Genomic DNA, 15,700 nt, shown 5'->3' on the forward strand with positions numbered 1-15,700 from the left:
TGTCTTCGTGCGTGTGTGCAACATCTGTCAGAGGAGGTTAAGATGAGAAGGACAAAACTGCACACACACACGAAATCCCCCAAAGTAGTTCACAGGGAGGCCTTGTAAAACTGAATATTTCCCGTCAGTGAGTCATAAAATATTTCCGTAACAGGCCAACGCTGCAGGTCCTCGGGCAAAATAACAACTATAGACATGAGTGTAAATAAATTACACATGCCTTACATTTTACAATTCTCCTTGTATTTTATTTTATGTAACCATGATGGTTTACATTAAATAACACTATATTCACAAATGAGATTCAAAATGTATAATATTTGTACTGTTACTATGTACAAGATACATAGTAACAGTACTGTGGGTTGGTGGGTAAACATGCATGATCATGTGTGTTTGTGTAAGTAAATGAGAATGAAATCAGTAAAGACTGACATTATCATCAATAAATAAAGAAATAATAATAATAATAAAAATACAAGGCTCCATTCATTACATATACTGAGTCATTAGCTAAACAAGTCAATAAATTATTTGCAAGAGGCGAGCGCATCTAGACATACACTGGACAAGTAAAGGAAAAGGGGAGCAATTTATAATAATAATAATAATAATAATAATAATAATAATAATAATAATAATAATAATAATAATAATTATTATTATTATTATTATTATTATTATTATTATCTATATTTTATTAGTGAATTATTATTATTACTGTTGTTGTTGTATTTGCTTGCATTTTAATATACTGTTTTTAGATCTTCTTAAATATTTGTCATTTTTGTTTGCTAATGTGTCACATAAATTCAGTCCCACCAGCACTAATCTTTCTTCACACACACACAGGGTCTGTATGTGTGTGTGTGTATTTTTAATAAATACACACAAATAAATAAATAATATATATTAGGTAAATTATTCTATATTTTATTAGTGAATTTTGATTGACTGTTAGTGATGCAAAGACAGTGTGTACATGTGTCTAAATTACAACAATGCAACAATGAAGAAATCTGATCATTACTACTCCCTGAAAATTTTGATTAAATTACATTTAAATGTAATTACATTTGGTAATTGAAGTATCACTGCTTACTGCTACAGATTAAATAATCTTCTGCCTTTTAAATGACGAGTTTTAACCCACCAGTCAGACTTTTGTTTTGTTTTGTTTTTTTAAATAAAAAAATGATTTTTTTTTTTATATCTCTATTTTCTTATTTATGGCTTTAAAACACTCATGAGGGTGTAAATTAAATTATTTAAATGCTTAAATGATTTCTCTGTCTACAAATATTTTGTTTAATAAAAAAAATTATGAAAACAGAGGAATTCATAGTTATCAAGTTAGATGTGAGGAAGTGAATAATTTTACTGTCAATTATACTCATTACATACAATAACACAGTTATAATAACAAGGTTCAAAGATGCATTGTTTTCATCTAAAACTCCTGGACGTGACACGAAGTTTAAAAAGATGGAAAATTCTGAATGTGACAAAGAGTCAGTGGCACAGCTCCATGAAGATATTATTAATAAAGTGAACCTCCTTATGGACTAATAAAGTATTCTGATTCTGAAAGAAGTAAAAATTTCAGCTGTTCAAAAAGAAACACCCTCTGCATGAGAGTGTGTAATACACGGGGGAAAGGTGCAGCGCTCGTGAGCCTAAAGGACTGCAGAGCTAAATCTACTTGATCTAAATGCATGTGCGCGTTTGGAGACTGTAAAGTGAAACTGATGCACAGTTTAGGAAAGTTTATTTTATGTATTATCTTCCAAGAAAGATTATAAGAAACAAAATAACAGGCATGAGAACATAAAATACAATAAAATGAGAGTTTTTTTCTAAAAGGGGTCATTTGTGTGTGTGGTGTGTGCGTCACTCAACCTACATAGATATCCACGTTGAGGTGGGTGTGTGAGTGTCGGTAAACAGTGATGACAGCTTTTCTGTGACCCACTTACAGACACGGACGAACAGAAATGTTTGTGTACACTTAACAGGATGTTTAAAATAAAATTATTGCTCCTTCTTAAAATCCATCACCTCACCAATGGCCTGTTTAGGATTAGATTTATATTATATTATATTATATTATATTATATTATACATGACTTTTGTATGGAAATATGTCATGAAAATCTTATTAGATACATGTAATAGTCATAGTAATAATGATGAAAATAATAATATTCTTACATTTGAATATGATTTCATTCTACAGTTATAAAAGCTTGTAGTCCATAAACCTATATTTAAAAATAAAGTTTTAATCTTAACACTACCTGCCACCTCATCCTCTCTCGTGGCCGGTGTGGATGAATTTGCCTCTAAAAAGCTCAAGAGTCACCTTATAAACTCCATATCTGTAAACAGAAAAGCCGCAGGGGGAAACAGTGAATTTAAGAGCGGATAGATTTATTTTACTGCCAAAGTTCCAGTGACTTCAGTCAAAACTAAATTGAAACTTTTTACTGTTAATACTTTGAAAGCTATAAGACTGCTAAAAGATTTACTTATTACCAAAGAAGGCTCCTTTTAATTTAATAGCAAAAACACGGATCACAGCCAATGAAGGAGGCCTTTATTGACATCTTTCTCCTCTAATTCCCAGTTGTTCTGCTTTACAAAAGAAATACGAAACAATTATATATAACAATTTTCAATATACAGGGGCTGATGAGGCTGAACACATTTCTGGGAAGAGGACTTGAAACGAGGTCCTGTATTACCAGATCCAAGGCATTAAAAATCAAAAAAAGATTTATATCAGGTACCAAGACTTCGACTTTATAGCAGTTTTATTGTGTTATCTGGTACTCCCAAAAGGCCTTCAACTTTAATAAAGATGTAGAAAAAAAGTTCATTATTTAACTTTACATCATAAGGATTTTTTTTCTCATCACACTAAATGAACAAATGGTGCAAATTAAAACATAATAAAATATTTAAAACAGAGCATCATTATCCTGGGTTTATTTTTATTCATTAAAGCAGGCTAATGGGCTACATGTGTTTTCCTCTTGATGTGATCTTCCGATTGTGACTCTTAGTAAAACTGAGTTTGAGCCCTTTACCTGTGTGCTTGTTGTGAGTGTGACCTCTGCTGATCTTTAAACCCACATTAAAGGTCATTTACATCCATGAGTGGATGCTTTCAGGCCAAGACATCAACTGGTCATTGATGTGGAAATATATATAAAGTGAACTTTTGGGTGTTTTTGGACAACTATCATAAGGTCTGAATTTTGGTTTCACAATTTTTGTTGGCATTAATAGAGTTTATTAATTCAATTGTAGTCTTTGTAGTTCAGTCACAGACATTACAAGTAACAAAGAAAAATAAGTTGAATATAAATGTGACAATGAGCACTAAATGCCAACAATGAAGAAAATAGACCTCCAATGTCCTCAACTCTGTCATGAGGTGATCTGTATGTGTAGTACAGGGCATGCTGTGATTGGTTGACCTGCTTGGCTTCATGCAAATTTCAAAACCTTCCTCAGAGGAATTCCCTCGGAGTGAAGTCAAGGAAAACTTAACCTGGACGCCCCAAAGATCACTGCACGCAAAGCAAATAGAATTAAACCTGCTTACACCCCTGCTTATGTGCTGTGTGCATATTTATAGAGATACGTTTGTTAACTTTACTGTGGGCAATACAAACATAAAGAATCATGTCAGAATTTCTGCCCATTCCTGTAAACTTCATGCATTTGGGAGAAAAAAAAGGGATAACAGCTCCATCTGTTGGACTCAGTGGGTTAATGCACTTCAACAGCTTAGGAACATCATTCAAATTTAGGACATGATTAAAATGTCAACATCAGCAGATAAAAATACATTTTTAAAAAGTAGCAGCCGCAGTTTAAGGTTTTAAGGTTTTAAGGAGTTTTGTAAGGAAACATTAATATTAACAGTTAGCGTTCGGCTCCAAAAGGTCTGTTTTCAGAGCTTTTGGAAAGAACAACACTAGGTTTTTATTTTTTTTAGGTTTTTTTTTTTTTTAGGTTAATCATCTGCTAGCACAAAATGACCAAATCCAGTTGTCTTTGCAGGTCTGTAGGTCTTTTGGAGCTTTTGAACTTTTTTAAAAAAAACAAACAAACAAATTCTTCAAAGTTGTTACTTAACAACTTACTTTTAAAAACACCAAAACTAGCAATAAATAACACTACACAAAATATGCATTTTACTTTATTATTCATTTTCACTTATATAAAATGACACTTTTCCATTACAACACTTTGTTTTCTTTCACACTCAACATCAAGAACGTAACGTCACAACACCTCTACAGTTACATCCAACAAGGTCAACCCCTTTGTCCATTAAAATTGTTTTTTTATTTACCTTTTTTTTTTTTTTTTTTTTTTAAACAAGCATCTAATTTCCTGCTGAAGAATGCAGCCCGGCATAGTGCCGTCACATTATCCAGATTTTTTTTTTTTTTTAATGCCGTGAAACAGATTTACACAAAGAACAACACACAGACAGACACACACAGGAAGAAAAAGTCCTGTAGATTAAGGTTGAATACTGAGATTTTACATTTATTCTGTTTAAATCTTATACGTAGACTGGTGTTTACCCAAAGTTAGTTTATGTATTTGTACATTTGTTATATTTTTGGGACGTTTGGGATAATAATCATTCAGGGTGACCTAACCTGCTTTTTAGTGATCCATAATTTCATCAGCAGTATATTCACCTACAAAGTGCTTTTAGCCACAGAGGGTTTACAGTACAGTCATTGCACACTGGAAAGTAAGGGCTTTCTTCTGTCTGCAGATCCCGCATTCACATTCAGCATCCACCTTGCTTCAACAGGGACCATGAAACCACACGGAAACCACAACAGCAGCTTCCTCCCTCCAGCATAAAGCTCGTTGTGGTTAGCTGCCAAGCTGAAGCTCAAAACAGTGTCCCATCAGAAATTCTATTTAAGTCTCTTTTTCCTCCCCCACAGTGCAAAGCATATTTAAATCACTTAGACGTGCTCCTCCAAGTCTCTAGCGACACGTGCAGGACTCTGCCACCATGTCGTCCAGCTCCTTGTACTCCACCTTCTTCTTTTGCACGACCAGCACGCTCATGGGCATGTACTTGTAGGGCACGCAGGACGGAGGAGGGACGTCCCCGACGCCCAGGTCATTGATGAGTGTCTGGATTATGGCATGGTTGGGGGAATGGTAGCCATAGTGGAGCACCCTCGGGCAGTCGCCCTGGCAGAACCGAGGGTTGTAGACGGGCGGGGCGATAAAGTAGTGGCCCCAGCCGAGTTCATCGAAAGACAGGCGGAAAGAGTGGAGCTTGCATCGGTTTTTGGGTGTGTTGGTTTTGTGTTTGTAGCTGGGGATATCAGAGACGATCAAGGATGAGGTGGGGGTGGAGAAAGATGAAGAGGAAGTGGGGGCATTCTTTAGTGCGTCAAGTGAAGGATCCTGAGGCTCTGAAGAATCTTTGGAGCGACGGCGGCGGTGAAGCGAAAAATGCCACTGCCCAATTTGCCTCATGATGCCTTCCCCTTCCGTGCCAAGCAGTTCTCCCATCCAGTCCTTCACCTCCCTCTCCTCCTCCAGGTACAGAAGAAGAGAGGGAACTTCGAGGTGAGGTTCACCGATCCAGCGTGTCCTCCCTCGAGACAGAATCCTCCACCACCGCAGGAGGCCGTTGCTCTCTTCAGCTAGCTCAGGTTCTGTGCACCAGTACTGGGCAGTGAGGGTCAAGTGCCTCCCCCGGCCTCGATCCTTCCCACGCAGGACGTGGCTGCTGATGTGTGCAGTGATGTCCGTCTCCGTCCACCGCTCGTGAGGCTCCAAGGTGACCAGACTCTCTGCACCCAGCGCGGTGATCTGAGCCCTGCAGCGGGGCGGCTGGACGGCCTGTTCGCTGCTCAAGTTTGTGGAGGAAGAAGAGGGCGGAGAAGAGCGAAGGTGAACAAAAGAAGCTCTCACCAGTCGCTCTGAGGGGAGAGTGTCGAGGTTGTACTGCACCGTGAAGGTGTAGCAGTGGTCTGAAGAGGAGGAGACAAAGTCAATAAATCAGCATCAATCATATCGATCCCTCACTGACTGCTTCAAGTCCTTTGAGCAAAGCAGAGCCAACATTAATATATGTAAAAGCTGTTGTGCAGTACAAAATAATGTAGTGTTTAAGTCTGAGTTTCAGGTTCACAAGTTCTTAAAGAGATTTTTACAAAATGTACTTAAATGCATCCTGAAGATGTTCCAGCTGCTGAAACAGCTTAAATATCACTTAAATATTTTTATAGTAAAAATGTCTGTCCGACAAATGTGAGCCCCCCCACCCCTTAATCATTGAACCCAATTAACTCTGCTTTATATAAAACATGGGTGTAGTGACAATTCTGTTCAGTCAAACTACTTTTTTGCAGCCCCTGCTGACCACTAGGAAGATTTAAGACTCTTCTGTAGTCCAGTTCACCCTGGACTGATCACCAAGCTTTCATAGCCTAACCTAACACACAGACAACTGCTCATATTTAGATTCACCAGTTAACCTGACCTGTGTTTGGACTGTGGGAGAAAGCTGGAGTAAAAGGTGAGAACCTACACAGACACACAGGACTCACAACAGATGCACTGCATGAAAAGTGGGCAGTCTTATTTACTTACTGCAGCACCTGTGGACACGCTACACTTTGTATGACGTTTGGCTGTTTTGTATTAATGGTATATTTTTATTAATATTTCCCCAAACAAACCTCTTCAGTTATCCGAGTAAGTTATCCGACTAGTTTTAGTTCTACGTGGCAGCTGTTTGCCAAAGGTAGCTTTGCTGTGTTTTAACTGCTTGCTGTGAGGTCGCTGGAAGGTCACACGTGGTTACCACAATACTGAAAAATACATCAAAATCCTTTTTCAGTCACACAGAAACACGAACTAAACTTAAACGAATATCATGGGGAGGCTGGTGTTAAAATAAGCACATGAGTATTACACATCATCTGAGCTCCGATTGACCGGAGACAGAGGTAAAAATCTAATTAACTAAAGGGCAGTTTATTTGGCATGATTTCTTTTCTTTATTTAAATTTAGTCACTGTATGAAACTAATCCTCGGATTCTGTAAATCTGCGGCCACATAAAAACCCCTCCAGCCATTAGTTCGATACTTTTAACAAGATTAGTCAGCTGTTCTTCACCTCCAGACGCGGGCAGGTAGTGCACCGATGACGCCGTGGGCCTCAGCAGGCGCACCGTGTTGGAGCCGAACTTCCGGTGCTGTTTGGGCCTGCCGTCCGGTTCGGCTGCGCTGTGGTACAAACTGAGCATGAACTGCAGGTTCTGGTCCGCTTTCTGCTCGTCGGTCAGCGGCCTGTGGTGGTGCGCTCCTCTGTCCTTCGCGCTTTGGTGACTCCGACGACTGCGCCTCAGCGTGGGCTGGTGAGAGGCCATGTTCTGCCCACCGCAAGTGGAACAGAGCAGGAAGACGAAGCAGGACAGGGCGCAGACACGAAGGAAGCCTAAGCCGCGTTTGGCACAGGTCGCCCTCATGTTGGATATAAAACCTCTGGCGCTAGCGAGCTCCACCAACGAGGCTAGAGTTGGCAAACATCGTCCGCGCGGCCTAAAGGCGTCATTTACAGGCTCACCTGCTCGCTCGCCATTTTAGACCTTACAAACAACTTCCTGAAATTGGCGGTGACCCCAATTAAACCTTCGGACGTGCATGAAAGGAAGCCACGTGAGTGTGCGTAAAAATGATGTGACGAGATCCTTTTATGATTTTTATAGCACAATTTAAAAATATTCAGACTCAGAGTCAGATGTGTTAAAGGGCTCCAATCAGAATTTGATTTGGGACCCACAGCTACACCCACATATCTCTCTATCCACTTCAGCACCCCGGCAGTATTAACTTTATATTGATCATGTTTGATCGTTGGCATCGATGCCACTGTCAGGGCTGACCGGTGTGTTGGGAAGCAATTAAATAAACAAGCAAAAACAAAATTAGGTGTTTTAATTGCTTTTCAAATGAGCAGCAAATGATTTAAGACAAATCTAAATATGATTTTCTTACATAAATCGCAAATGCAAAAACAGACGTTATGCGTTAAAAGGAATTTAAATAGGTAAACCCAGCACAATCATTAAAATACAAAATATTTAAGTAGACATGCTTGTTTTATGATGATTATTATGATTAAGATTATTATGATTATTATGATGTAAAGTGTCGTAACGATATTGTTCAAGAGTATTTTTGTACAGTTACTACAACAATTTCACCGCTTCACTTGCAGCCTCCCGTTTTCATTTTTAATTCACAGAAATAAGTTTGACTGTATTTATTTCAAAAGCATTGAGGCTGCAGGCCTGTGTCACTAGTTGCCAACTAGGATCTAGTTCCTTCAGCCTTTGAATCTTTTAAGCCAAGATGCGACAGAAAGTTTGTTTTTGTTTTTATTGTGGATAGGACATAAAAAGAATTAGAAGTACAAACGTAGTGTGAAATGACGCACATAGCAAGATTGAACAAAGTGTCTAGAAGGTGCATGAAAATAAAAAATCCTCCTTAGTGGGTGAAAAAAGCAAATAACTATTACGTGAATTTCGATGTTTTCATTTTATAATGTAATCAAAAGCAAACCAGTAAAACCATTAGACTGTTTATGATCTGTTGTAATACACATGGCTATATTTGATATCCGTATTACTGCTCTACCCAGCAGTCATTTGTGTATGTGGTTTTCTTTTCCATGTATTTTAAAATGACACATTAATTATTTTTTTTTGTGTGTCTATATTTTTTCAACAGGTAATCCAAGAATATTTTTTTAGTTCTTTTCCAGATGTACAATTACAGTGCCCATTGTAAAAGTTCATGAAGCCATATTTTATTTACAATAGAACACAGAAGAAATATCAAATGTTTAAACTGGGAAAATGTATTTTTTAAGAAAAAAAGGGTAATTTTTTAATTTGATGGCAGAAACATATTTCAAAAACTTAGGACGGGGTCATGTTTACCACATATTCAGCTGCTCAACACTCCTGGGTTTTCTCAAGGAAGCTCCAATTCCGTAGGCACTAATGCAACCACATATTATTAGAGATGGAGGCTTTTGCATTGAGTGCTGATACCAAACTGGATGGTTCTTCTCCTCTTATCTAGAGGATGTGACATCCATGTTTTCCTAAAGAATTTCCCTTTTTGTTTTCTGGAAGTGCTCCCGTGCCCATGCAGTGATTTTCAGGCTAGAATCATGAGGGCCTGAAGATCACGGACATCTCATATTGACTTAGATATACACACAGATTTCTCAAAACAACATAAGTTTAGTTTAGCACCAGGTTTATAATCTTGCTAGCTAGTTAGTGTTAGCCTAGCTTGCTGCTGCCACTGGGCTCATGTTATTTAAAAATTAACACCACAGCCTTAAAAACCTTACATAAAACTATGTCGGTGAAATTTTCTGTTGATTGTTTGAAATAAAAAAGTGAGATAAGAACCCAGACAAAATTCTTCGGGAGGTGCAGCCGTTAGGGGTGGGGTGTGGGGGGTTTAACCTGAGTAGCAAAAGACCGCAGGGGATTGAAAACAATAAGCCAGGAGTTAGCTGTGCTCGCGGACTCTTATCAAGCCTTGACCTCCTGGTCAGCTATCGCGCTGGTGGATAACAGAGGTCTCCAAAAACGTGGAAGCACTTTTGTAAATATGTGATATTTTGATAAATTAAGTAGATATTTGAGCATTACACAGCTACATTCTCACCTGAAAATATCTTAAAAGGTTATTTTGTGACCCAGAAAGGGTAATCTGGGGAAAAGGAGGATCGCATTTGTGGCGGTTGTCGGAGCCGTGCATACTTGTAAGCGCGGCAATGGCGTAGGAGCGCGGCTAAAAAAACGTATTACTTTTTCTGGGTCACAAAATAAGCTTTTAAGATATTTTCAGGCGAGAATGTAGCTGTGTAAAGTTCAAGTATCTGCTCGATTTATCAGGACATCACATATTTGCAAAAATGCTCCGACGTTTTCAGAGACGTCCATTTTTTCATGCTTTGTGGCAGCTTTTGAACATCTGTGACATCTATTAATGACAAATCTAGCCTTTATTTAACAACATAAGCAAACTCTATGTTGCAATGATTGCACAGCCATTAAGGATCAAATCAGTTTCTGTTTTTTCTCCCTCTGCTTGCTTCTTACTGTCTTTGAGGCTCGGGACCAGCACTCCTACTGTTGGACAGAAAGACATCAGTAAGTATTTTGGTTTTCCAATATATTAGCAACTGTCAGTGACATTTATATTAATCAGGCTGAACTTTAATCATACTTTAGATCAGCCAGTTTTCCTTATTGTTTTATTTGTGCTTTGGTTTGGGGAAGTTGTTTCTTTACTGATCTTTTTCTGTCTTCTGTTATTAGACTTGAGATATGACTGCACTAGGCTGTTGCTGGTGACTCCAGTTAAGACATGCTGTGTAAGTAAACAAACAACAACAGTTTGGTCGGCATTTCTTGAAAGATCACATCCCCCAAACTTAGTTATAGTGAAGTCTGCAAGTTTTCTAACAGCAAAATTTGTTTTGTGCCCAAATCATTTCGCACATCATTAGAATGAAAGTCATTGGCCATGTTTGCATAGCCCTTTTTAAAATGATGCTTTCATGACATTATTGTGTGTTGGGTGGTGGTCACGGTTATCCAGACTGACAAGTGGGTGGGGAGGGAGCCTGAGATTGTCTAAATTGGAGTCTGTTTTATACCAAATGCAGAAAAAATGTTTTAAGAAAGCAATTAAGTCCTCCGTCACAGATGGTGTGGTCAGTGAAGATGGTCGCCTGCAGGTTCAAGCTCATTGCATCTCCAACCCACATCCACTGCCGCTGTACTTAAGGGAAGTTAAAGACTTTCTTCTGCACTTACATTTGGATCACCTCGATCCATGATAGTCATTCAGGCAGTAATGCCTGGACTGGAAACAAGCCATCCTTAAAACATTACAACATTCCAGCTCATGTGTTGGAATGAAAAACAAATGTGTTGTTTAAATCAGAGACTGCACTTGTGACAGAACAACAAATATATTTTATTTTGATTATATAAGTAAGTATAAAACAAACTTGTGGTAGGCCTAAACTTATTTTCAGAATAATTACATCTGAGACTTTTTTTCATTGTAAGATTATAACAGTGATGGCAATATAATTGTTTGTTGTTCAGCAAAACAGTGTCCAGTATGTTGGCTGTTATACTTTGTTGTGTTTGAAAATAAAAGTTGGGCTGATTTTAACATCATTACAAAAAGTGTTGTTAATTATTTTTAATCATATTCAGGTTACCACAAATTGTTTTTTCATTTAGTTGAACTTGTTTGTCAGTATAAACAATTAATATTGTACAGTTAGAAATATCAAGTTATTCTTAATACTGCAGACTTACAATGAATAAGTTATTCTAACAGTCATCTTAAGTAAGCTTTACTTAGTTTTATTGTGGTAACGAGTTTGCATATTTTTTTTGAGTTCTGGAAACTATATAGGTTTTTACTCTGTAAGGCAACTTAAGTGAATAAGTTGCCTTAATTTAGTCATCTTAAGTAAACTTTACTAAAATTTTTTGAGGCAACAAGTTTACATAGTTTTTTTGAGTTCTGTGAGCTAACAAGGTTGTACAGTGTACTCAAAATGAGTAGTTATATTGTGAGTAAAATATGGGTTTATGAGGTTTGCAAATAATTGTATTCTGTTTTCATTTGCATTTTACAAAGTGTCACAACTTATTTGGAATTGAAAAATCAGTAAACTATATATTTACTGGTCATGCTGAACCTCAGTAGCACAATATTAAACAGCTGGGGATGGGCGTCCAGGTACACACCGGCTCACTCCTTGGCGGCCGCTTGTCGGGGCCTGGATCCTGGGGCTCGCTCGGGCCACTTCGGAGGTGGGGTGCCCCCGGCCTCTCGGCCTGGGGCTCGGTCACTCAGGCGCAGCTGGCTGCCGGCGGAGCTCACGGGTGCGTCACTGCAACTCCCCCTGGCTTCTGCTCCGCGGCTGCTGAGTGAGCCCTCATCTGGGACTCTCCTCAGCTCTTTGCGGGACAGTGGCGCAGCTGCCCCTCTGTTGGTCTTCCTTGGTCTCTTGTGTTCTGGGGGCCTCTGGATGTCTGGAGTTTTGATCTCCTCCATATCTGCTTCATGCCCTGGAGGACGGGGCTGTGGCCCCCCCCCACACCCTCTAGCAGATCATTACATGAAGGAACCTTTTAAAAAAACAAGCGCGTCCATGCTCACAGGTGTACACACGGGTGATCACACCCACAAACTACACCCTTTTTGGCTCCTACCTCAAAGCACACTGTGTTCTGTTGATCTTATGTGCTGCACAATAATGTTTAATATTTAGTATTTACTGTCATATTCCCATATATCACTGTGATGTTGTTTATTATATTACTCTTGTTCTCTTCTGCTTGTTTTCTTTTTTCTTTCTAAGCAGGTGATCCAGGTGATTGATATATGCATTTTTTTTTCTCTGCCCGTTCTGTTGGTTTTTGTTTTTTGCCCTTCTCCCCCGTCCCTCTTCTCAGCTGTTTCTCTTTCCCTCTTTCTTTCTCCCCTTCTTTCCCCCAGTCAAGTCTGTCCCGTATTCAGCAAGTGAAAATAAAATAAACAATAAAAGGTGAATCAAATGGACCATTACGGCAAGGCTGGGATGGTCAGTTTGGTAAAGTAAATCCGTTGGGCATCTTTCTTTGCCTTTAGACAACAATTCTGATGGCAAAAGAGCCAAACGGGAGAGGCAAAAAAAAACAAAAAAAAAACAAACAAAACAATATTAAACAGCGTAGATAAAGGATGTAGTATAAATAGGAAGGCAGGCATGGCTTTTCTCACTGTTTGGTTTAGTTTTTCACTAGCTGTTTAGTGTTATTTTTCTATATGAAAAGCTTTTTACTTTCACATTTCTGACAAATTGCTACAGTCTAGTCAGCAGTTCTAGAAGCTAAATGAAATAATTACCTGCAATAGAGTATGTCTAACTTTAATTTTCATAAATGAAAAATGTATTTTTTATTCATTTTGCAGTTTTCAGACAGTCATTCACAGCAACATGGTAAGCATCCAAGAAAAAGTTCTTCAAGTTTTAAGTTAACCCTGTTGGTTTCCTCCTCTCAGCTATACAGTAAATACACATAACAGACAGCACTGCCCTCATTTTTTTCAACAACAAACATTCATTTTTGCTTTAAACCAGTTGTCTGCACCATTAGATGTGCCCTGAGTTGGACATCTGCCAAGGTCATCTTTTGAAATAATTGCAGTGCCTAAAAAGAAAACACAAAAAAATAATACAGAATACAAATTTTAGGATTGTCCAAAATATTATTGTTTTTGGAAATATTTTGTTTTTTTCATGTTGCCAGTAGATTAGCAGAGTGGTGACCTATATTGGGTCGTTCATGCCACATTAGGGTTAGGGTTAGACACTTCACCCGTTGCCTACTGGTGGTGGTCAGAGGGCCCGGTGGCGCTAGTGTCTGGCAGCCTCGACTCTGTCAGTGCACCCCAGGGCAGCTGTGGCTACAATGTAGCTGCCATCACCAGTGTGTGAATGGGTGGATGACTGAATGTGTAAAGTGCTTTGGGGTCCTTAGGGACTAGTAAAGCGTTATACAAATACAGGCCATTTACCATTAGCTTACGGTAATTTACTTTCTACTAAATCTATAGAGTTGCTTTTTTATGCAGTTAACTAGAATACATTTGCAATACAAATGTCACTAAAAATACATTTATAGACAGTGCACTCAAAATATTTTCCGGAGGTAAAAATAAATCTGTAATTGGAAGGTTAAACAGTTTTGTTTTCAAATCAGAAAGTTTGGTTTTGAGTTGAATCTTGTGAATGGGATATTCACAAAAACATTGCAGCTTTACAACGTCAGCAGTTAATCAAAAGATAGACGCAAGTCCATAGAAAGCATTCAACATAATTTATCTGATAGTAGGGCATGGAGCTGTGGGCATGCAATTGAATTCACAACTTTAGGTTACTTTCAATAAAGTATTTTCCAGTGTCTAAAGTCTAGCTCTCTTTTGATGAAAATTCTATTTACTGAATAATGAAGACATAAGAAGGATTTTATATATTAAAGAAATTAATGGCCCAATTACCTCAGTCGGGTTCGTTTTAGACCAACAGAAAAAATGAAAATAACAACAATAAAAAAACTTCATCCTCAATAAAAATGAAGAAATAATTCTGAGTAAAATTCAAATCAAATAAATTCAATCACATGTTTATTTATATAAATAATGATTCATTAATGAAAATGTGCTGGTATTATTATGTATACCACTCAAGTAAATTTCATTTGAAAAGATTCCATTAAATTTACTATTTTAAATTGCTCTTGGAAAAATGTACCTGTACATTACATTTGCATAAATATTTTATTTTGAATGTCGACTACTAAAAAAATGTTATTTGAGAACCTTAAAAAAGTACTTTGGCCAAACTTGTTTTTATTTAGTTATCTCAATTCTGACTTGGGGATCAGAGTTTTTCATTTAGTCCAATACAAAAAGTTTAATTCAGTATTTATATTGCCTAAAGTGACAAAAAGTGAGCTTTATACAGTAGGGTAGTGAAACCCCTAACTATAAGAGCACCAATTTGTGAAAGTGGGAAGGAAGAACTCTTGTTTATCAAGAAGAGACCTTCAGGAGAATCATGCTTATGTTCTGTTGTGACAAATTACAAACTACAATGAGAATGGATAAATGTACATGACATGTAGTAGTAGTATGAGGGATAAATGAAGTGTAAGAAAAATGCCTGGTGCACCATGGGAAGTCCTCCAGCAGCCTGAACTGGTGTAACTGAGGGAGGATTCAGGGTTACCTGATCCAGCCCTAACTGTATGCTTTATCAAAAAGGTTTAAAACTTAAAGTAGAGATACTGTCTGACTTACAAATCCAAACTGGGAGCTGGTTCCATAGAAGAGGGACCTGAAAGCTGAAGTCTCGCCCTCTCATTGTACTTTTAAATATTCTAGGAACAACAAGTAAGCTTGCAGTCTGAGAGCAAAGTGCTCTAATACAATAACATTGTAGGTTTATAAGATATAATGGAACCGATTACTCGGTACTGTGCATGTAAGTAGAAGGAATTTAAATAAAAGTCTGGATTTAACTGTGAACCAATGAAAAGATGCTAATCTGAGATAAGAATGATCAGTACTCTCATTGTTCTATATCAACTGTAAATTTTATGCTGACACACACATCTGTAAAGAGTTGCTGTTGCTGTTACGCTTTGGCTCCATCTGTTGGTACACAAATACAAAACAAAAACTTGCATCACATTTTTATTGGGATCTTTTCTTATTCTATGATAACACATAAATATAATCTGAAAGAGCAACTGTTACATAAAAAAATTAAAGATAGAATAGAATAAACTTTTATCATCCTACAGATGAGAATATATTTGTATAAATTAGTGCTGTCAGCGTTAATCTCGTTAAAATGACGTTAACACCATAACCGCATTAACGCAGCAAATCTCCGTTAGTAAGTTATCGCAGATCGTCCCCATGTGTTAACAAGCTAACCATGCTCATTGGTTGCCAGTAAATTTTAGGGTTCGTTTTAAAATTTTAGTCGTAACCTTCAGAACTCTGTGCAGTGAAGCTCCCCAGTAT

At 37.8% G+C, this 15,700-nt stretch overlaps 1 protein-coding gene across 1 annotated transcript; it reads right to left on the minus strand.

Annotated features, from left to right (window-relative positions):
- Positions 1-4,424: 4,424 nt before the first annotated feature.
- bmp15 (bone morphogenetic protein 15) lies at positions 4,425-7,702 on the minus strand. Its single transcript, XM_085452722.1, has 2 exons — positions 7,182-7,702; positions 4,425-6,029 (listed from the first exon to the last, which is right to left on the minus strand). The coding sequence occupies exons 1-2, from the start codon at positions 7,531-7,533 to the stop codon at positions 5,026-5,028; spliced, it is 1,356 nt and encodes a 451-aa protein (XP_085308848.1). The 5' UTR covers positions 7,534-7,702; the 3' UTR covers positions 4,425-5,025.
- Between the last annotated feature and the right edge of the window lie 7,998 nt (positions 7,703-15,700).

This window comes from Copadichromis virginalis, linkage group LG3 (genome assembly GCF_057382275.1).
Source record: "Copadichromis virginalis isolate Kocher_CV1m ecotype Utaka linkage group LG3, C_Virginalis_male_GT1.1, whole genome shotgun sequence".
In the NCBI taxonomy this organism is placed as follows: Eukaryota; Metazoa; Chordata; class Actinopteri; order Cichliformes; family Cichlidae; genus Copadichromis; species Copadichromis virginalis.

Bases quoted from the DNA above. Each gene is read 5' to 3' on its own strand.
- bmp15 (XM_085452722.1), bottom strand. From the start codon at position 7,533: ATGAGGGCGACCTGTGCCAAACGCGGCTTAGGCTTCCTTCGTGTCTGC. The intron at 6,030-7,181 runs GTGAAGAACAGC...CCTCCTCTTCAG, and splicing joins CTACCTGCCCGCGTCTGGAG to ACCACTGCTACACCTTCACG.